Source organism: Erythrolamprus reginae, chromosome 6, assembly GCF_031021105.1.
Source record: "Erythrolamprus reginae isolate rEryReg1 chromosome 6, rEryReg1.hap1, whole genome shotgun sequence".
In the NCBI taxonomy this organism is placed as follows: domain Eukaryota; kingdom Metazoa; phylum Chordata; class Lepidosauria; order Squamata; family Dipsadidae; genus Erythrolamprus; species Erythrolamprus reginae.
The window spans coordinates 72,187,458-72,210,795 of NC_091955.1; the positions used below are offsets into that span (position 1 = coordinate 72,187,458).

Below are 23,338 nucleotides of genomic sequence, written 5' to 3' on the forward strand. Positions count from 1 at the left end.
AACATACTCAGAGCCCAGATGGGAAAAAAAAGTAAAAATCAAAAATTTTCTACCGATTCTGCATACCTGACTGTACCCAGAGGAGGCCATCACTGGATGTGATGCACTTCCATCGCAAATGCAAACTGGTAGGGAAGGTAAGTGGAACCCACCCCTGATCCAAGGGTAACAGGTGAGCTAAGGAACTGCAGGCAAGACCACATGGCCTATGTCACTTTATCTTCCTTTGGAAAATACAAAAAGAGCTCCCACTGCTATCTTTTTTCAATCACCTGACTCGTGAAGCAGCTGTCTTGTTGGCCTTCTGGTAGGGTTAACCTCCTAGTGATTGATTCAAATGGGTTGTCTCTTACATTTCACAGGTGAGAACTAAAGAAAGGAACATTGTGGGTGGCAAAATATCTTCTGCACTGAAGGTGACAGAATATCAACCAACTCATAAAAACTCAAATAGACCCTTTAGAACCTACTGCATTCTTCAACCTTACTTTGGGAAAAGTTTTCAGGATGAATTTCCTGCGAAGGCGTCTTTCAGACAGTAGCTTTGTGGCTAACTTTCCAAATGGTTACATGATGGACTTTCAACGTCCAGATAATTCCACCAGCAACCCTGTTTCCCCAGCAACAGAGAGGAGGCACCAGCCAATACAGCAACCAACCACTCTTTCGTCGGGTACCAGCATCTTCAATTCCATCTCCAGTGCCATGAAGCAAACCACACAAGCAGCTGCAGGACTCATAGAGCAGTCAGCAACACCTGTCCCGGTAGCCCAACAAAAACCCCAAATTCTCTTGATAATTGACGACCCCCACACAGATTGGTAAGTAACCACATTTTCTTTCTTGTTTGTTTCAGCTGCAGTAACCCTGACAGGTCTGAAGTCAAATTGATTAATGCCTCTGGAATGCACAACTCAGATAAATGCATTTCTTTTTCACATGACATACCATATTCTGAATGTGGATCACAGTCGCTTAGAAAATGTAAAGCAATGTCTAAAATGCATGGAACAACAAGAGGGAACAATTGGATTATATTATATTATATTATATTATATTATATTATATTATATTATATTATATTATATTATATTATATTATATTATTATATTATATTATATTACATTACATTACATTACATTACATTACATTACATTACATTACATTACATTACATTACATTACATTACATTACATTACATTACATTACATTACATTACATTATTATATTATATTATATTATATTATATTATATTATATTATCCAAGTATTTATTGGTAATATACATAGACATAACATACTTTATATATAAAGATGGGTACTGATAAGAGGGAATATTAGGACAGGGATGGTAGGCATGCTGGTGCCCTTATGCATGCCCTTATTGACCGCTTAGGAATCAGGTGAGGTCAACAGTGGACAGTCTAAGGTTGAAGTTTGGGAGGTTTGATGTCAAAACCACTGAGTCAGGTAGTGAGTTCCAGGCATTAACTGTTGCTAAAGTCATATTTTCTACAATCAAATTTGGGGCAGTTCACTTTGAGTTTGTATCGGTTGTGTGCTTGTGTATTGTTGCAGTTGAAGATGAAGTAGTCATTGACAGGTAGGATGTTGTAGCTGAATAATTTTATGAACTATGCTTAGGTCGTGCCAAAAATGACATAGTTCTAAGCCAGTGATGTCGAATCTTTTTTTCCTCGGGTGCTGAAAGAGTGTGGGCATGTGCTATTACACATCCATGAGTGCCCACACTCATAATTCAGTGCCTGGGGAGGGTGAAAACAGCTTCCTCCACATCCCAGAGGCCCTCTGGAGGCTAGAAATGGCCTGTTTCCCAACTTCTAGTGAGTCCAGTAGGCTTGTGTTTCACCCTCCCCAAGCTCCAAAGGCTTCCCTTGAGCTAGGGGAGGTAAAAACGCCCTCCCCCATCCCCACGGAGGATCTCTGGAAGCCAAAAACACACTTCCAGAGCATCTGTGTGAGCCAAAAATTAGCCGGCTGGCACACACATGTACTTGGAGCTGAGCCAGAGCAATGGCTCATGTGCCAGCAGATATGGCTCCGTGTGCCACCAGTGGCACCCGTGCCATAGGTTTGCCATCACTGTTCTAAACTTTCTAAGCCCAGGATTTCAAGTCTGGTTGCGTAGGGTATTATTTTGCATTATTCTATTGTATTCTGGTTTGCGTTACATACTGCTCAAAAAAATAAAGGGCACACTCAAATAACACATCCTAGATCTGAATGAATGAAATAATGTCATTTAATTCTTTGTTCTGTACAAAGTTGAATGTGCACAACAGCACATGAAATTGATTGTCAATCAGTATTGCTTCCTAAATGGACAGTTTGATTTCACATAAGTTTGATTTACTTGGAATTATATTGTGTTGTTAAAGTGTTCCCTTTATAATGCAAACCAGAATAATATAATATAATAAATATATAATGCAAACCAGAAGTAGCAGGTAGCCATTAATGTAACAGCATATTAAGAAAATATACAATGTCATTTATTTAAATAGAAATGTCACATTGTTAACAAAGTGATGAATATTTTGGAAAGGTTGCTACTGGGATTCGAAGACACGTAACAGATTGCAAGGTTATAGCTATTCGTGTCTGTACTGCTTGAAATGAAAATAATTCCACCACTTATTTTATAAACAGCAGAGGAAGCTGATATTTTTCATTTGAAAATTGGCCACTTTAAAAACCTAAATGAGCTTAATCCAGTCATATTTGAATTGTCCCTGTGACATCTATGAGAATGCTAGCCATTGCTATTTAAATATTTTATATTCAAAGAGTCTACTTTGGTGGATATTTAAAGCTGAACCCAACAACTTGTTTATTTTATTCTTTCCTCTTGGCCATCTGTCAAATGCTTTCTAACTGTGATTTGACTCATAGTCTCAAAACTATCAGGACTCACAATTTTTATCGTTCTGTTTTAAGGAGAAGTAAGGAGAGGTAGCCATTGGTAGCTTATCAAATATTTTTAGTAAAGATTATACTAATAATACTGGATAAATTTCTTAGGATAAATTTGTTTGCTTTATTTTGTGAAGGGGGGCAGGTTTGTGTGTCTTCTCTCTTCTCGTCTGTTTATGCTTCATGTAATTGCATTAGAAGGGCACCAGGTGTCAGTACTTCCTCAATTACCCCGGCATACAGGCATAGGTATAGTAACTACTTATTGAAGGCTCTGCAGTCTGGTATCCCACATATTGGCCAATGGATTTTCAGTCCAATAAGCAAAATGAGCAAACACCCTTTTCTGCTCATTGAAATGTATGACCAAGCTTTCCATGGATCATAATATCAATTACTCATTATATTCCTGAATGTAAGAATTTATATTTGCATAGATTAAAATTCAAATATTCTAAAAAATCTTTCACATGTGACCAAAGGAAGAAACCAATAGTCCCCATGAGGTGCTAAATTTAAAATTTGGCAAACCCCACATCTCTTGGTCAATGGGTGAGGTACAAAGAATGTGGTAGACCAGAGACATCAGAAAGATGTCCAGGTTTCTTTTCCTAGCTATGGCAAATTTATGCGACTTTTCTGTGAAATCACATCCACCATCATCAGGCTGAAGTTTCCAAGCTTCGTGCTGTTGTAAAATGGAATGTCTGCAACTGTCATTTCTTCCTAGTGTATAGTGTGGGGGTGGAGATTTGGTTTGAATGTAGCAAATAGATTGGGTGATTATGTTTCAGTGATCTGATTGGTTGGTGTAATCATAATTATTAGAAGGATTGACATGGTGATTTTATGAAGTGTTTTTTGTTTAAGGCTGGTTTCCAAATTTCAAAAGTCCAAATTCATAATTATTAGAAGGATTGAATGGTGATTTTTATGAGGTGTTTTTTTTTTGTTTAAGGCTGGTTTCCAAATTTCTGGTAGGCGGGACGTGTCATCTCTTTTATTCATGCAAAGGGGGCTCCTTTCAATTTCTATGGCTTCTAGAGAAATTCTTCTATATAAATTCTCTGTTTTGTGAAGTAATTTAGTTTTTTCAAAGTCAATTTTGTGCCCTGTTTTTTTAATGTGCTGGACAAGGGAGGAAGTCTTATCTTCTTTTTTAACTGCATTCACATGTTCTGCAAGGCGTGCATTTACTCTTCGGTTGGTTTGTCCAATGTATGTGGCTGCACATGTTTTGCAAGGGATTTCATAGATTCCTTGGTATTCCAATTGGATTTTATCTTTGGGGCTCCTTAGGATATTAGATATTTTTTGGTTGGTGCAAAATGAAGTTTTGATATTATGTTTGTGCAGGATTTTACTAATTTTGTCTGTGGTGCCCTTGATGTAAGGGAGGATGGTGGTACCATTGTCCTGTTCTTGATCTTGTTTTTTGGGGGGTGTCTCTTTTTTGATTAGATTTGTGATTGTTTTCTCTTTGAATCCATTAGAAATTAATACATCTTTGAGTTTGTTCAATTCAGTTTTTAAGTGCTCATGGTCAGCTAAGCGTTTGGTTCTGGTGATGAGAGTTTTGGCCACTGAGGTGATTTGTGCGGGGTGGTGGTGTGAGTGTGCATTTAGATAACGGTTGGTATGGGTTTTCTTTTGGTAGATAGTGTGTCCTAGGCTGCCATTGGGTTTTTTATAGACCAGTACATCTAGAAAGGGAATTTGATCATTGATTTCTGTTTCCATAGTAAACTGTATTTTGGGGTGTAGGCTGTTAAGATGTGTGAGGAAATTGTCTAGTTTTTCCTTACCATGTGGCCAAATTACAAAGGTATCATCAACATATCTCAGCCAAAGTTTAGGTTTGTATTTGGATTGCTCTAATGCATTATTTTCGAAATATTCCATATAGAGGTTGGCGATGACCGGTGAGAGAGGTGATCCCATGGGGGCTCCCTCTATCTGTTTATATCTTTGTTCATTATAGATGAAGTATGTATTGGTCAGGCAGTGGTTGGTAAGGTCTAGGATATATTTGGGGGGTTTGTGTTTGTCCTGGATAGCTGTCAAGGCTTCTTTAATAGGTATTTGTGTGAAAAGGGACACGACATCAAAACTCACAAGTAGGTCATCGGGTTGTAGGTTTTGTTTTTTGATTATTTGTATAAAGTGGAATGAATTTTGAACATATGAGGTAATAGTTTCTGTATATGGTTGAAGGTATTTGGCTAAAAATTTGGCAAGGTTTTGTAGAGGGGAGCCTATAGAACTGACTATTGGTCTGAGAGGTATTCCTTCCTTGTGTATTTTTGGAAGGCCATAGAGTTTTGGACATATGGAAGATTTTTCTCTGGGGATGATTTTTTGCTGGATTTCTTCGCTGATGGGAGAGGCCTTGATTTTGGATTTGGTAGTTTTTTCTAGGTAGGTGGTAGGATCTGTGCTTAGGAGTTTGTAGGCTGGGTTTTGTAGTAGAGTTGTCATTTTTTTCTTTGTAGTCTGCTGTGTTCATCACTATTGTGGAGTTTCCTTTGTCGGCTGGGAGAATGGTTATATGATGGTCTTTCTTCAAATTGATAAGTGCATCTCTTTCCTCCTTTTGTATGTTGCTTTTAGGAGGTTTACTAGAGCTGAGAATATTAGTGACTTTAAGTCTGATTTTGTTGGCTGTATCTGGGTTTATTTTATTTAGATTTGTTTCAATTCCACATATGATGTTTTCAGTTGGGATGCGTTTTGGAGTTATTGCAAAATTGAATCCTTTTGAAAGAATATTGGTTTCTGTAGTGGTGAGTATCCTGTCTGATATGTTATGTACTGTTTTGGTCATAAGTTGTTGTGGAGGGCTGGGTTTCTGCTGTATTTCTAGTTTTTGGAGTTTTTTATTATGTGTGTCTGTCTTATATTGGGTTTCTGTTTCTGCTCTCCAGATTGATATTTGTTTGAATTTATCCCAGAGTATAGGGTGTAATTGGTTGCTGATTTTAAGGTGAAGAGAGAGTAGACTTTTGTTGATTTCATCAAGTATGAATCTTTTTTTGTGGAGTTCATTTCTGATTAGGGCTAATTCAGTTCTTTTTAGGATCCTCTCAATGGTTGGGGTTTTTGGGTGGAATTTTAGTTGGAAGTATTTGGGAATTATTCTTTTGTCCCTGCAGTTGCGTAGGAGTGTGAGATCACATAAGATGGAGGCTTTTCTGACTTCAAGTTTTTCATAGGTCCTAGTCAGTAGGAAAGTGTCCTCCCCGTAGAGGTAAGATATTTGTTTTCGTAAATTTTCACGGGTATATGTATGTAGATTGTTCTGAGTTCGGGTTTTGCCCTGTGTAATATTTTGCATGTTTATGCGACGTTTCGGTGAAATCACATCCACCATCATCAGGCTGAAGTTTCCAAGCTTCGTGCTGTTGTAAAATGGAATGTCTGCAACTGTCATTTCTTCCTAGTGTATAGTGTGGGGGTGGAGATTTGGTTTGAATGTAGCAAATAGATTGGGTGATTATGTTTCAGTGTATACACATATACATATACATATGCATATACATATACAGTAATACCTCGTCTTACGAACCTAATTGGTTCCGGAAGGAGGTTCGTAAGGCAAAAAGTTCATAACACGAAACAATGTTTCCCATAGGAAACAATGTAAAAGCGATTAATGCATGCAAAGGGGGGGAAATCACAAAATGGCGCTCCGCTGGGCGCCGCCGCCCGGCTGTCACCTTTTAAAACAGCCGGGGGGCTTCTCGGCATTCTCCCGAACCCGAACCTGACCCGAACTTTTGCCAAACTTTTCGGGTTCGGGTTACGGAGGCCGCCGAGAAGCACCCAGCTGTTTCAGAAGGTTACAGCCAGGCGGCGGCACCTGGCACAGCACCGTTTCTGCAATCAGCAGTGGCGTTTTCGGCCGATCTGGAGGCTGAAATGGAGGTGGGGAATCCCAATAGGGAATTGCATGGGTGGAGCTTTGACGTCACGAACACATCCTTCCTGGAGGCCACGAAAAAAGTTCGTAAGAAGAGGCCAAAAAATTCCGAACCTCGGGTTCGTATCTCGAAATGTTCGTATCACAGGAGGTTCGTATCATGAGGTACCACTGTACATATCAAGAATTGTCCTAAAAATGCAAGTTCCAGGTATAGCTATAAATGAAGAGGCAATAGCCATCACAATCTCTGAAACATTTAAAATTTATTTAAAACTACTAAAAATTACTTTTACTAATTTTAGTAATTTTTTAGTAGTTTTAAATAAATTTTAAATGTTCCAGAGATTGTGATGGCTATTGCCACTTCATTTGTACATATACACATAGACATACATAGATGCATGCATGCATATATACATACATACATACATACATACATACATACATACATACATACATACGAGGGTTATCTGGAAAGTAAGGTTACAAGGCATGTAGCTCTCGCGGGGAATGTTCATGGGGGAGGTTGGTGTTACTATTGTGTAGCGGGAAGCCAGCAGAAGCGAACTAGTAGTGCCAGTGGTCAGTCGATCATCGACTGGCATTATGTTGAAGATTAGAAATGAGTGTCCTCATTCCATTTCCCTCCCAGTGCAAAGTGCAAAATGGATACAGAATTTCAATTAAAGAAGGATGGAAATTCATGATGAAGACAGAAGTGGACGTTGTGACCGATAGCATAGTGCAGAAAATTGACCCATTTTGTCACATGCTGTCTTGACATTACATCTTCTCCATAAACTGAAACGATTTCACGATGATTCGTGGCAGCGTTCATGCCCTTAGCTTTCAGGTAGTGTATTACAGCGCGCACTTCGCACTTGGAGGGAAACAGAATGAGGATGCTCATCTCTAACCTTCCCCACAATGCCAGTCGATGATCTACTGACCACTGGCATTGCTCGTTCACTTCTGCTGGCTTCCCGCTACACGATAGTAATACCAGCTTCCCCCACAAACATTCCCTGCAAGAGCTATATGCCTTGTGTTGTGGTTAGCTCTGGCCCAGCTCCTGCCCCAAGGGCTGTGGATGTGGGGGAGACATCCACACGCTGCAGGCCTGTTTTTCCCCCCCTCCCTGGTGGAATCTGATGATGAAGGCTCCTCTGACCAAGAAGACATGAGTGACAGGGAGGAGGAGAGTGTGGCAGACAGCTCAGAAGGAGATCAATTATCTAGCTCCTCCTTGGATTCAGAACAAGAGTTAATGATACAGCCATGCATGCGGAGAGCGATGCATAGGCAACAACAACTGAGAGATTATTATCAAAGAAAATGAGGCCACCAGTGGTTGGGTGGGGCTGTGGTAATTAGTGAGGCTGCTATAAATAGCAGCCTGTGGGTTTGGCCATTGTGGAGGATTATCTGATCGTTGTGTTTCGTGACTGCTTTACTGGCTTTGACTTTTTGTGTGCTGATTTTTCCCCGCTTTGAAACTAAACCAGAGCAAAGTGTGTTTCACTTTGTGAAAGAAGGACTGTGAATTGCCTCACAGCTGCAAGCTAAGTATCACAGAACTGATAAGGGACTTGTACAAATTACCAGTTTGTTTGGAGACAAGTGCTCTTTGCTATACCAAAAGAGGGCTTAGTTTAAGTGAATTTTCATTATAAAGAACATTGTTTTGAATTTTCAAACATGTGTGTGTCTGAAATTTGTACCTGTGAATTTTTGGGAGGAGTCTACCAGAGAGCCCGACAGAGCACCTTGTAACCTTACTTTCTGGATAACCCTCATATATACATACCTGAACCTGCATTCTGTACCTATATTCATATGTATGAACCTATATTCATATGTAATACATCCATGCATGCTTCTTTCTGCTTGAAGGATTTATTTTGTAGACTCTTTAATTTCCTAAGAGTACCTGTCAGAATAGGATTTTAAAAGTCCAGGGAAAGGACTACAGATGTGTATTCAAAGCATCAGGAAATAGAATGGCAGAACTCCATGTTACTGTACGTCAGCCAAATCTAGGCACATGACCTCACTCAAGAGGAAAAGTTCCACCTCTGGCAATTTCCATGCCAGCTCTAAATTAAATTATGGTCCTGCCAAACTGAATTCTGACCAGATATTAACTTTTTCCAGCAGAAACAGATTCTGGTTTTATAATTTTTGAGGGGTCCTTGGTGCTCTCTGAACTTGATTGTTTTCTTAAAGTTATTTCATTATCCAAACTAGATAATGTCCATGCGCAAAAGCAAAATCTCACTCGGATGCGCACACATGCACACTGGAGCTGTGAAACTGTGCAATTTTTGCTACTGGTATGATGGCATTGACAATACCAGTAGGAACAGGCTACTGGTAATATCAGTGCCCCAAGTGGACCAAGCTCAGAGAGCAACAAGAACCCCTCATTTCAACTCGGAGCTACAAACATATAGTTTCCCATGGGAAGAATTCTTACAATTAATTTCAAAGTCTTAATTCAAGTCCATCTGGATTGTTAACTCATTAACATTTCTAAAGTTAACACTCTTTTGTTATATAGTTTGTACATTTTAACTCGCAGTTAAATTTTGTTTCTTAAAACAACAAAGAAATTCATTCAGTAAATCAAATAAAACTTGCCATTCCAAAGATTCTCAACCTTTGCAAGGAATTTTTTTAAAAAAAATCAATTCAAAGTGATTAAGAGATGAGGCTCAGATTAATCTTGTCTCTGTAGGCTACACTGATGGCCACAAGCTTGAAGAAATCTCATAACCCTAGAATATTTACAAGCCGGCCACAAAAATCTCAATTCTTCCCATCTTCTCATGAAAATTAACTGCCAGAAATGGACAATTTCAAGATTTCTCCTTTGCTCAGAGAGATTACTGCAATCTCCGCACAGCATCCAGATACTGTTGTCAGCCATAATATTGCCATTATCTGCCAAGGATGTTAGTTTGTCATGTCCTTATCAGAAGCAATCAAAAGCTTGCTATTTAAAATTTCAAATTGTTGACAATTGACTTCTTGTTAGTGTGTTCATGTAACATCATGAGATTCATATATCTTTGACAGGTGAATTGAATGGAATTTAAACACATGCTTAAATATGGCAGATCGTACTTTTATTTTGGATTTATTAATGTGCTCATAACATGAGTTCATTGATGATACTTTTCATTCATTTCATTCGGTTATCATGACAACTAATGGGTGGAAGATTTACAGATGAATATTGGTGGAATTAGTCTGCCTCTTGAAGTCATGTATGCTCCATCACTGAAGAGGCTTCAAAGATTGGACAGCAATTTGTATAGGACAATTTGTGGGTGTGCATAAATGCACAACTGTGCCTACAGTCCCAGTCCTACTGTAGCACTATCAACTTTTATTGTTATTTTTTATTTATGCCCTTTCAATCATATGTAGGGAGAACCCAACGGTGTTCGGGTTCGGCAAGTTCGGATGAACTTTACCCAAAATTCGGCCGAACCCGAACCGAACCCAAACCCAAACGGGGAATCCCTCCCACGAAGAGATTCCAGGGGTGGAGCTTTGACATCAGCGGCAGGTTGCTAAGGACACCAAAGTGATCACTTCCTGGATTCCATGTTTATTTTTACGTGAAAGGACCAGCCTTTGCTTGCAGCGCCGCTGTGGCGTCCTTTTTCGTAAAAATAACAATGTTTATTTTTACATGAAGACCTCCCTTTGAAGGATCTGGGGAATCCCTCCCACAAAGAGATTCCGGGGGCGGAGCTTTGATGTCACCGGCAGGTTGCTAAGGACGCCACAGTGATCACTTCCTGGATTCCATGGAATCCAGGAAGTGATCACCTTGGTGTCCTTAGCAACCTGCCAGTGATGTCAAAGCTCCGAACGCCGAACACGACCCCGAACTTTGCCCGAAGTTTGAATAAATTTCAGGTTCATGTTCAGCATACCGAACACTGCAAAATTCGGTACAGACCCGAATTGTGGGGGTTCGGTTCGTCCATCACTAATCATATGGTTTCATAACTTTGATTGTTTTTATTAGAAAGTGTTATTATTTGAACTCAGCTAAAACTATATTATTAAGTTCATTGCAATGACTTAAAGGGCCTCTGACTGGAAATGCTTCACTCAGTAGGTAGAGTATAATGTTTAATAGGTGCTCATCTTACATATCCACATATGGATTATTCTGAACAGGGAAACAAAAACGCACACTTTTTTCTTCCACAAAAATAAACCCCAGAGAAAGATTGTGTAACTCTAGGGGGAAAATAATATTTAGAATTCCCTTTCAACAAGCATATCAAAAGAAAAGAAACCCTGAGTTGTAGTCCTTTACTGTTTTCCATACAAAAGAAAATTGTTACAAATGGTTTGCATGCGCACACACTTATTCACACAGCCACACACATTAGACAGCAACTCTGTCTGGGTGTATTTCCAAAGTCATGAACTTCTGCACAACTTTTTCCCTTATAAATATTATTAGTATGAAAATATTAAATGTGCTTAAATATATGCTGACCAGGGTCATTTTGATATGAGAACAGATTTAACCTAAAATTAGCTAAACTATCATTTGCAAAACGCACTCAGTCGCATGTCTCTACACTGTACAACATTAAAAACAAGCCTGAACAAAGCACATCAGTTGCAGAATGACAGCACACGACAGCTGCCTGGAGATTTTGAGCCTGATATAAAATTCAAACTATAATCAATTAACGCCTTTGATTCCAGGTAATTTTGTCAAAGTGTCAAGACCAATAGCACTTCTCACATAACTGTGTAGAGTTTCATAAGTCTGCTGCCACTTGTATTTATACTTTATGTAGTATATATTTAAAGCAACTTAGGATCCAGTTTTCCTGGCCGAAAAATAGCCAAGAACTATAAGGATTAACATTGATACAAAAATAGACACAAGGGGTCTGGAAAATATTTCCTCCTAGGTTATAAATACAGACATGCAAGTCAAATTTGGTAGCCTAATTACTTTAGCAGAGTTTCCTTAAATGTGCTACATTTAACTCCGTAGGGCCTTGTCTGGAGTATGCTACTGAAAAGCAACATACGGTGTAATGTTTCACTAAAATACTACATTTGTTAGGTAGGAAGTATAAGAAAGTACAGTGTTCCCTCGATTTTCGCGGGGGATGCGTTCCGAGACCGCCCGCGAAAGTCGAATTTCCGCAAAGTAGAGACGCGGAAGTAAATACACTATTTTTGGCTATGAACAGTATCACAAGTCTTCCCTTAACACTTTAAACCCCTGAATTTCTATTTCCCATTCCCTTAGCAACCATTTAGATTATTAGATTTATTGGATTTATATGCTGCCCCTCTCCACAAACTCGCCATGTTTATTTATTAAAGTTTATTTAAAAAAAATATTTATTAAAGGTGGATGAAAGTTTGGTGATGACATATGATGTTATTGGGTGGGAAAAACCGTGGTATAGGGGAAAAAACGCGAAGTATTTTTTAATTAATATTTTTGAAAAACCGTGGTTTAGACGTTTCGCGAAGTTTGAACCCGCGATAATCGAGGGAACTGTAGTTCATTATATACAATGAAGGGCTACCAAACTTTTTACTACCACACTGTGGGTGTGGCTTATGCAGGATGCCCTGCATTTTCTTTAACTTTCAGTGCAAATCGGGTGCTCTGGGGTGGAACTCCATTTTTGCTACCCCACTTCATTTCCCCACCCCTCACCCCATCCAGACAGCAGCCCACCCTCAATTATATATTATTAAACAAAGCAGCAATTTTAAGAGAAACTAGAATTTTGAAACATTACTTCAAATGTCTTAGTTCTTGAACAACTATTTTATATTGACAATACAAAGCAGCTCATATATTATTATAACACATTATAATCTTCTCATTATTTTGTTTAATACTGCAGGGTATTAAAGTTAATAACCCATTTTGGCCATAGAACAAACATGATTCTAGAAGCTCTTTTGAGACCTAGCATAGCCTAGGTCAATTTAAAGTTAATAGAGTAGAGTAGAGTAGAATAGAATAGAATAGAATAGAATAGAATAGAATATTTATTTATTTTATTTATTTATTGTTAGAGTTGAAAGGGACCATGCAGGTCATCAAGTCCAACCCCCTGCCTGAGCAGGAATCCTAAAGCACCCCAGCCAAATGGCAGTCCAATCTCCTCTTGAAAGTGTCCAGAGTTGGGGAGTTCACAACCTCCGCAGGCAGGTTGTTCCACTGGTTGATCACTCTGACCGTCAGGAAGTTCTTCCTTACTTCTAGGTTGAATCTCTCCTTGGTCAGCTTCCAGCCATTGTTTCTCGTCCCGCCCTCTGGTGCTCTGGAGAATAGAGTGGCCCCCTCCTCTCTGTGGCAACCCCTCATATACCTGTATACAGCTATCATGTCCCCTCTGCCCATCCTTTTCTCTAGGCTGTCCATGCCCAGTTCCTGCAATCTCTCTTTGTAAGTCTTCGTTTCAAGTCCTCTAATCATTTTGGTTGCTCTTTTCTGCACCTTCTCCAGAGTTTCAATGTCTCTTTTGAAGTGTGAATAGAATAGAATAGAATAGAAAACAGAGTTGGAAGGGACTTTGGAGGTCTTCTAGTCCAACCCCCTGCTTAGGCAGGAAACCCTACACCACTTCAGACAAATGGTTATCCAACATCTTCTTAAAAACTTCCAGTGTTGCTGCATTCACAACTTCTGGAGCCAAGCTGTTACACAGATTAATTGTTCTGTTAGGAAATTTTTCCTTAGTTCTAAGCAGGGGTGGGCTACTGCCCGGACGGGGGGGGGGACACGATGGGGTAGTGAAAATGGAGCTCCACCTCAGAGCACCTCGGAGTCCTCGGAGAGTGGCGGCATACAAATCCTATTAAATAAAAATAAATAAATAAATTTGCACTGAAAGATGTTGAAAGAAAATGCAGGGCGTCCTGCATAAGCCACACCCACAGTGTGGCAGTAAAAATTTTGGTAGCCCTTCACTGGTTCTAAGTTACTTCTCTCCTCAATTAGTTTCCACCCATTGCTTCTTGTTTTACCTCAGGTGCTTTGAATAATAGTTTGACTCCTCTTCTTTGTGGCAACCCCTGAGAATGGGAAAGCAAGAAGCAGACTCTGCTAGAAGTTTTTGCCAGTTGAAAAACATTCTCTACTCAAACATGCATAGATTCAAATATTTAAAAACGCAGTATTTCTTTTTTGTGATTTGAGATTTTTTGAGAACTCCGAAAATGTTTCAGTTGGGGAAGAAGAACAACGGAATAGGAATGAAGATATGCAGGGCTGCCACTGAAGTTTTGTACCAAACTTTTGAAATCCCTCTGGATAGTTTCCTAGGACCGTTTTCCAAGGTGCAGATCTGAATAAGTTCTAAAAACCTGTTAGGAAAAATAAAAAATAAAATAGTTTTATTTCTGGAAAGTAAAACCCAGCAGTTAAAATCAACCCTGGAAAGAAGTTACAAAAGAAGAAAGGTGAGAGAAGTTGCTTTTCAGGAGCCATGAAACAAAATGGCTTGCTTCAAAATGTGAAGCAGCTGACTTCCTTGAAACTCAGTTATCTGCTTTTTCTGTTGGCTATTCTACATGGATGGTATACTAACAGCCAGACCAATTAGGCACTCAAAGCAATTTATTCAGAAGCTCCAGGCAGCTGCCTGACTGTGCCAAGTCTTGGCACAAGATACGAGCTACTATGTGCAATAAGTTACACCATTTCATTTTATTCATCAATGAGTTGGCAGCATTAAGCATAAAAGTGGAGGAATGCAATTTATAGTTGTTAAAGGCCTTCATTCCAGCCTCTCTGCTGAAGACCATACAATTTATTGCTGAAAAATCCAAAATGGTACACAAAATATACGTCATATTTTAGGGAGACATGTGATAGGTATCTAATTTATTTTTAAAATTTATATATTCATTTAAAACACATAGCCGCCATATCAGTAAGTAAATAAGTAAGTAAATACATACATACATACATACATACATACATACATACATACATACATACATACATACATACATTTTTGCATCATTTGTTACTTACTTTCTTCCCTACTCTCCTACCCTAAGGCTGTAAATTAGTGTGTTCATATAAATAGCCTTCCAAGGTAATATTATGGTTATGCAAGCCAAAAGTGCAGCCAAACTATTAAAAAATAAACTATCATGGTTTAGACATCTGACAGTGATATAAAGAAGCTATAGAAAAGCTTCTGGAAAATTAGGCCTATGCTATGGGAGAAATCCGAAGATACAATGACATATAAAGTAGAGCTAGTGACATCTGGAACTGGAATTCCAAGTGAATTGAGCCAGAGGTCAAAGTGAGTGAGATTGGGTGGCCATATAGCTTTCTTTCCTCTTTCCTTCTCACCAATAAAGGTAATGATTGAAAAGGAGGTGGTTGAGAAGACAAGCGTGGACTTTGGCATTAGGAAAGGTAGATAATGCTAATCTACTCTGAGGCTGTCAGGTTGTGGTTTCCTTAGCCTGCTTGTGTCTGCTTAATGAGCTCCTTAAGTGAAGTGTCTACAGTTGCAGATGGCATAACTTCAGGAAATGAGTTGCTTTGGCTGTTAGCATACACATCATTTTATACACTGATTATAGCTGAAGTGGATTTGAACCACCTGCTAAAGCAGTTCAGGCATAAAGCAGGTATAGTTTGTATGGCACATGTGGCTTGAGCTCCAGGACCGAACTTCAGCTGTTTATTGTCCTCATGGAGTTTTCAAGTTTCTTTGTTCCAAATTTCAGCTGGATTGTTTCCACTGAAAACAAATGCATAACAAACAGTTCCATGCTATATAGCGTTATAACTATTGCTGACGTACTGTTTATAGGGAATGAGAAAAAGATATACTAGAGTAATCTGAATATTACATATAATAAAGTTGTTTCAGCATAGTTTTCTGTTCGGGCAAAGAATTCACTCAGCCAAAAGAGAATAATAGCATTTTATTTTTGCAGAGCAATGAGCTATCTTATCAATTCACCATTTAGTTCATGATTTTCTGATATATTAAACTCTGCTTCTAGAGCGATGAAGCCTCCTCTGGCCAAGGAAGCATGAGTGACAGGAAAGAGGGGAGTTTGGCAGACAGCCCAGGAGGAGATAAATCATCGGTATCATCCTTGGATTCTGAACAAGAATTAATGACACATCCACGCATGCATAGAGTGATGCATAGGAGACAACAACTAAAGGATTATTACAAGAGAAAATGAGGCCACCTGTGGTTGGGTGGGGGCTCCAGTAATTAGGGCTGCTGCTATAAATAGCAGCGTGTGGGTTTGGCCATTGTGAAAGAGTATCTGATCACAGTTCTTCAGGAATCGTGTGTTGCTGTTTTCTGGACTTTGTTTATTGATTTTTCACGCCTTTGAAACCACAGCAGAGCAACGTGTGTGTGTGTGTGTGTGTCTCACTTCGTTGGAAGAAGAAGGGGTGTGAAGTTTCTTCACAGCTGCTAGCTAAGTACAGTAGTACCTCTAGATACGAGTTTAATTCGTTCCAGAAGGGAGCTTGTATGTCGAACAACTCGTATCTGGAACAAATGGCTTTAGACTTTGTTTTTCCCCTCCGAGATAACCAGAAGCAAGGATTCTTGCATCACCTAGTGGACGCTCGGCTCGTATCCCGAATTTGAGCTCAGGTCTCAAAAAGAAATTTCTCTCCCCTCGTGGCTCGTATCTTGAAATACTCGCATGTGGAGCAGCTCGTATCTAGAGGTACTACTGTACTTAATGACTGCTTAAGGGAAATTGTACAGACTACCCGGTTGTTTTGGGATGAGTGCTCTTTGCAATACAAAAAGAGTGCTTAGTTTATTTTGAATTTTGTGATAAAGAACATTGTTTTGAATTTTCAAACGTGTGTGTTTCTGCAATTTGTACCCTTGAATTTTTGGGAGGCTCCTATCAGAGAGCCCGGCAGAACACTAGGATAGCGCTATTTCGGCCTTGTTCTGGCCTCATCAGCTAGCCATACCCTTACTGGGATTTGATCAGTAAAAACATATAGCCCCTCCCTGGTACAAAGCTGAAGGGATCAGATCCTGTGGCCTAGAAGCCCCAGGATCAAATCTCAGTAAGGGTATGGCTAGCTGATGAGGCCAGAACAAGGCTGAAATAGCGCTATCCTAGTCTCCTTTAATTTTAAAAATTCAGCAAAAACATGTGACACATACAGAATATAGTTTGTTGGCTATGAATAAATTAACTGCCTTGAAAAGGCCCTGGGATGGGCCTAGAGGGAAAAAGGAGCTGTGACATTCCTTTAAAACAGTAAAATCCTTTAAGAAATAAAAACATCTAATTCCAGTATATACAAAGCCAATGTGTGCAGCACCCTCTGAGGAAGCTTGATTAAGTACAGTAACATGTGCATTCCTTTTCAGCTCTTTCATCATTATCTTCATTAATTGAAAATAAGGCAGGGGGGAATGAAGCAGAGAATAAACAAAGCAATACACCAAGAACAACACGGTATGGACTATCTGACATGAACAAGATGATTATTGATAAAATATGAGCACCAAATAAAGAATACATTTTGTTACATATAAAGAGTCCTCTCAGCTATTCTCTTTGAAGTTTGAAAGGGAGGGAAATATTAGCCATATTGATTTTTAAATTAAGAAATAGCATTACCCTATAGGGCTGAATACTATAACTGTTTGCAGTTAATCAAGGAATAAGAATTTCCATTCTCCACGGGAAATATTTTATAACTAGTATCCCTCTAGCTACTGTGCCATCCTATCACATTCTTACGTAAAGATTGAGATTATCATTCCTGGTCTTTGTTTAACTCTGAATGTATAAATTATGAGCAAGAATAAAGAGAATTAGTTCTGAAGAATTTTATCTATAGCCTCAGGAACATACTTAAAGAAAATAATGATTAGATTATAAATAACAGAGGGCTGTTATTAAGATGAATGAGTAAGAATTATCAAATAATTGGAAATCTAGCATTTTAATAAAATTTAATGAGGGCAAATGGCAAAAGTTAATACAAGTTGTTAGTTTGTGAGAATGAACTTTCTGTCTTTTTCACATAACAAAAAATGCTGGAGAGAAGAATAAATCCAGACAGATCAGCTTCATAAATGCTGCCTAGATGGCTCCTATGAGGTTGTTTTAGACTAGAACTAACAAAAGATTGAAATTTCAAAATGTTATTTAATATGTAAACAATTCAGGAAATTAAATTAATTTAAATTCAAATCAATTCTGGAAGTTTAAACAAACGAATCGAACAATCCAGTTGTCCTTCTTTGTCAATGGAAAGATATGTAGATTTGCTTACAAGTTTATAATCAGCCAGATCACTCTTCTTAAGTTCCTTAAGATGGTAAACATTTCCTGCAGGCAATCAATTCCAAACAGTAAGACAATAAATGAAACCACATGGCCAGGGGTGGTCTACTGCCCGGACGGGGGGGGGATGCAGTGGGGTAGCAAAAATGGAGCATCCAATTTGCACTGAAAGATATTGAAACAAAATGCAGGGTATCTTACATAAGCCACACCCACAGTGTGGTAGTAAAATTTTTGGTAGTCCTTCACTGCACATGGCTATGTTGAAGTACTCTGTACCAGTTCTTGAATCTGCAAATAAGTAAGTAAGTAAGTAAGTAAGTAAGTAAGTAAGTAAGTAAGTAAGTAAGTAAGTAAGTAAGTAAGTAAGTAAGTAAGTAAGTAAGTAAATAAGCCAGCATAAAATTTGTATTCCAATCTGTATGGAGGCTAGTGAGTGAGAAATAACTAAATCCCTTACTATAATGTGCCGTAAAGTGGGTTGACTAAATATAGGCAAATGTTCGGAGTAATACATGATACATACAGCAATACCTGTATGTTTATCTATTTATCAGTTTACTCAACTAATAAGTCACAGGTTGGAGCTGCTCCCTGCCTATGACCCATCAGCCAGGCTATTTCTAAACACAAGTCTAGTCCTGTCCTAAATGAGCGCTAAACCCAGACTTTTAAATGGTCTGGTAAAACTTGTTGCAGACACAAAGGAATGGCGTGAGATGAAACTGAATGAACAAAGAAGTGTTGGTTTTGAGCAAACTCTGTTCTTGCATGGTATGGGAGCAGCTCCGTAGTGGATAATAAAGCTTTGCATAGCATCATTAGAACTGCCCAGAATATCATTGGGCTCCAACTATATCTGGACCATATCTTGACATCTTGCTGTTTTAGAAAGGTGCACAACATTCTCAGAGACTCTTCTCATCCTGCTTACAATCTTTTTGGACTACTGCCTTCTGGCAGAACAATTAAAACTCGAACCACATGTTTTCTGAACAGTTTTTATTCCAGAGCTATAATTGCACTTAAAAATGTACTAGGGGGCAGCGTTTCCCGTAAGCTGCGCGCGTGCACATGTGCATGCCCCAAAATACCCCCGCGCACCCTTTTCCACGGGCGCGTGCTCCCCATCCCCCTGCCAGCTCGCGGGGGGTGCAGGGGCAGGGAGGTGCCGGCAGTAGGAGGAAAGGGAGCCGCGGCCGCCCCTGCCTCCCCATGGGGCCTCCGGCCCCCTTGCACCCCTGGCCTCTCAGCCCTGCCCCCCGCCCGCCCGATCTGCCCCCCCGCCCACCCGATCTGCCCCCTCTCCTCCTCCTCCACCTCCTGCCTGGGGCGCGACTTCTTCCGCAGCAGTGGCAGGCGGCTGCGGCTTCTCGGGATGAAAGTGCTCCCAGCCAGGGGGCTGCAAGAGAGGGCTTTCTCCGTGCGCTTGGGGAATGCCCACCCCGGCCCTCTTGCAGCCCTTTCGCTGGGAGCGCTTTTGTCCTGGACTTTCAGCAAGGGGGCTGCAGTAGAGGCAGGGCAGCCATTCCCGAAGTGCTCGGAGAAAGTGCTCTCACAGCCCCCTCGCTGACAGAGAGAGAGGGAGAGAGAAAATAAGTGAGAAAGAGAGAGAGAGAGAGAAAGGGGGAGAGAGATAGCAAGAGAGAGAAGAGAAAGAAAGCAAGAGAGATAGAAAGAAAGAGTGAGAGAGAAAGAAAGAGTGAGAGAGAAAGAAAGCAATAGAAAGAGAGAAAGAAAAAGATGGAGAGAGAAAGTGAGAAAAAGAGAGGGAGAGCAAGAGGGGGAGAGAGAAAGAGAGAGAAATGACTCTTGATTTAAAGCATATGGTAAAAAGCACCCAAATAATATCAGAGAAAAAAAACCCCAGCCGTTTGTGTGTGTGTGTGTGTGTGTGTGTGTGTGTGTGTGTGTGTGTGTGTGTAAACTCTTGAACCATTTCCAATAGCTCACCTGTTATTGGAAATGGTTCAAGAGTTCACACACACACACACACAAAGGAAATTTTTCTTATTTATTTATTTATTTATTTATTTATTTATTTATTTATTTATTTATTTATTTATTTATTTATTTATACTTCTATGCCGCCCAGTCCCAAAGGGACTGTCACTCAGACACTATACTTTTCCGCCCACACCGAAAAAAAATTAGAGGGAACATTGCTAGGGGGTCACCATCATCGAACTGCTGGACAATACTATTTGGTCCATTTATTTATTTAGTTATTGGTCTTCTATGCCACCCCTCTCCAAGGACTCGGGGCGGCTCACAACATGTAATAAAACAATACATAACATTTTGGGTCCAATTAATTAAATATAAAATCTAAAACTAAAAACCATAAAAAAACAGTCGTTCCCATTCAATCAGTTTCTTTCAGTCCATTCATTGGCCAGGGGGCAAGAATCTAATGGCCCCAGGCCTGGCAGCATAAGTGAGTCTTGAGACCCTTGCAGAAGGCAAGGAGGGTGGGGGCAGTGCGAATCTCCAGGGGGAGTTGATTCCAGAGGGCCGGGGCTCTCACAGAGAAGGCTCTTCTCTTAGCCCCGGCCAACCAACATTGTCTAGTTGATGGGACCTGGAGAAGGCCAACTCTGTGGGACCTAACCAGTTGCTGGGATTCATGCAGTAGGAGGTGGTCCCATAGGTATTCTAGCCCGATGCCATGTAGGGCTTTATAGGTCATAACCAACACTTTGAATTGCGTCCGGAAACCAATTGGCAGCCAATGCAGTCTGCGAAGTGTTGAAGAGATAAGTACATGTCTGGGTAAGCCCATGACAGCTTGCACGGCTGCATTCTGCACAATTTGCGGTTTCCTAACACTCTTCAGAGGTAGCCCCATGTAGAGAGCATTTCAGTAGTCAAACCTTTAGGTGATAAGGGCCTGGGTGACTGTGAGCAAAGACTCCCTTTCCAATGGATCTTGTGTGGCTATTGGATGGTTCAGGTGGGAAATTGTGGCAGTTTGAGCATGTTCTTTCGGATTGTTATGTGTGTGGAGATTGGTGTTTGGCATCATACAAATTTTGTTGCATGGATATACTGTGTATATACATACAATAACAATAAAGTATTCATTCATTCATTCATTTAAATTGTTACAAGAAGACAGTAATGCTTGCAGGAAATCCAGAATTATTCTCATAGCTGCCAGCATTTAGAAGGAACTGGGGGAGGCCATGGAGCCAGAAAACTAAAAAGTATGACCATGAAAATCCCTTATTAGTTGAAGCAGCAGACAATATGTAATATACACATAGTGGTCACAGAAAGAACAGCATACGCTGGCAGATCCTGGATCTCCTTCCCAGTTTAACTTTTAGTGCAGAACAGGATTAGTATCCTTTCTAGAGAATACTAGCTTTGATTCTTAAATGCAAGACTAGCACTCCGTCAAGAGAATACTAAATTTGTGCTTCTAAGGAGCGTTGGAAGAACAGCAATCGGATGAAGACTGCACTGGGACTAAAAAGAGTTAATTCTATGCCATGTACTTTCATGAAGCAACCGGAAACAAATCAGCAGTATAATGGAATCTTTTCTCTCTCGGTTCTCACAAAGACCTCTCTGCTATCCTGCATAATCAAGAACCTAAATGTTCTAATTTGTATTGATGTAACCCATAACGTGATGCTAAATTAGAGTTTATGCAACTATCTCTTACCAATAGGCATCCTGCAATTGACAATATCTCTGCCAATAAATAATGGGGTAATACAAATAACAAGTCATCTAGAAAAAATATGTGATTTTTTTTTAGTTTCTTCCCAACTCAGATGTAAATACAATGTTCAAAAAAATAAAGGGAACATACATGTCAGGGTCTGATTTCTGACAGTCTCAAAATGGGTGAACAGTGTAATCAGGCAGTAGGGAAAGCAAATAGGATGCTTGGCTGCATAGCTAGAGGTATAACAAGCAGGAAGAGGGAGATTATGATCCCGCTATATAGAGTGCTGGTGAGACCACATTTGGAATACTGTGTTCAGTTCTGGAGACCTCACCTACAAAAAGATATTGACAAAATTGAACGGGTCCAAAGACGGGCTACAAGAATGGTGGAAGGTCTTAAGCATAAAACGTATCAGGAAAGACTTAATGAACTCAATCTGTGTAGTCTGGAGGACAGAAGGAAAAGGGGGGACATGATCGAAACATTTAAATATGTCAAAGGGTTAAATAAGGTTCAGGAGGGAAGTGTTTTTAATAGGAAAGTGAACACAAGAACAAGGGAACACAATCTGAAGTTAGTTGGGGGAAAGATCAAAAGCAACATGAGAAAATATTATTTTACTGAAAGAGTAGTAGATCCTTGGAACAAACTTCCAGCAGACGTGGTTGATAAATCCACAGTAACTGAATTTAAACATGCCTGGGATAAACATATATCCATTGTAAGATAAAATACAGAAAATAGTATAAGGGCAGACTAGATGGATCATGAGGTCTTTTTCTGCCGTCAGTCTTCTATTCAAAGAATGCATCCTAGATGTGAATGAATGAAATATTTTCATTGAATACTTTGTTCTGTACAAAGTTGAATGTGCTGACAACATGTGAAATTTATTGTCAATCAGTGTTGCTTCCTAAGTGGAGTTTGATTTCACAGAAGTTTGATTTACTTGGAATTATATTTTGTTGTTTAAGTGTTCCCCCCTTTTTTTGAGCAGTATATATTAAACCCACCAAAGTAATGATTGATTTCATAGCAGTAGATTCTCTGAGAAGAAATATGGACTTAGAAATAACATCATAGGCCTCTGAAGTTCAAACCTGCAGTCTTATACAACAGCATTATACACTGTCTCAATGGATAAGTGATAAATTGGGTTCTTTTAAGGATTTACCCTTAAATAAGAGTGAGGAATAGTCTTGTCACATTTAACTGGGGAAACAGCTTCATCTGGACTCTTTTAGAAAGATAAATTGACTTTGGCGATTTCATATTTTGTATTTAATCAGACAACAATTGATAAGAGGTGCTATTAAGAAACAAACATCGATATTTGATCCAGGACCAAATATAATCAGTGCTAATTCTTGGGATGGTTTTAGCTAATTAAGAAGCATGATAAATTTTCTACAAATTGATTACAATAATAGTTGTTGTTGTTGTTGTTGTTGTTGTTGTTGTTATTATTAT

The 23,338-nt window shown here is 39.5% G+C and overlaps 1 protein-coding gene across 1 annotated transcript in view; it reads left to right on the forward strand.

Moving 5' to 3' along the window:
• Window positions 1-507: 507 nt before the first annotated feature.
• Window positions 508-23,338, forward strand: part of SYN3 (synapsin III) — a 213,934-nt gene continuing 191,103 nt past the window's right edge. Inside the window, exon 1 of the mRNA XM_070756238.1 lies at window positions 508-821. Within this exon, the coding sequence (XP_070612339.1) occupies window positions 508-821 (314 nt within the window). The remainder of the gene's footprint in view (window positions 822-23,338) is intronic.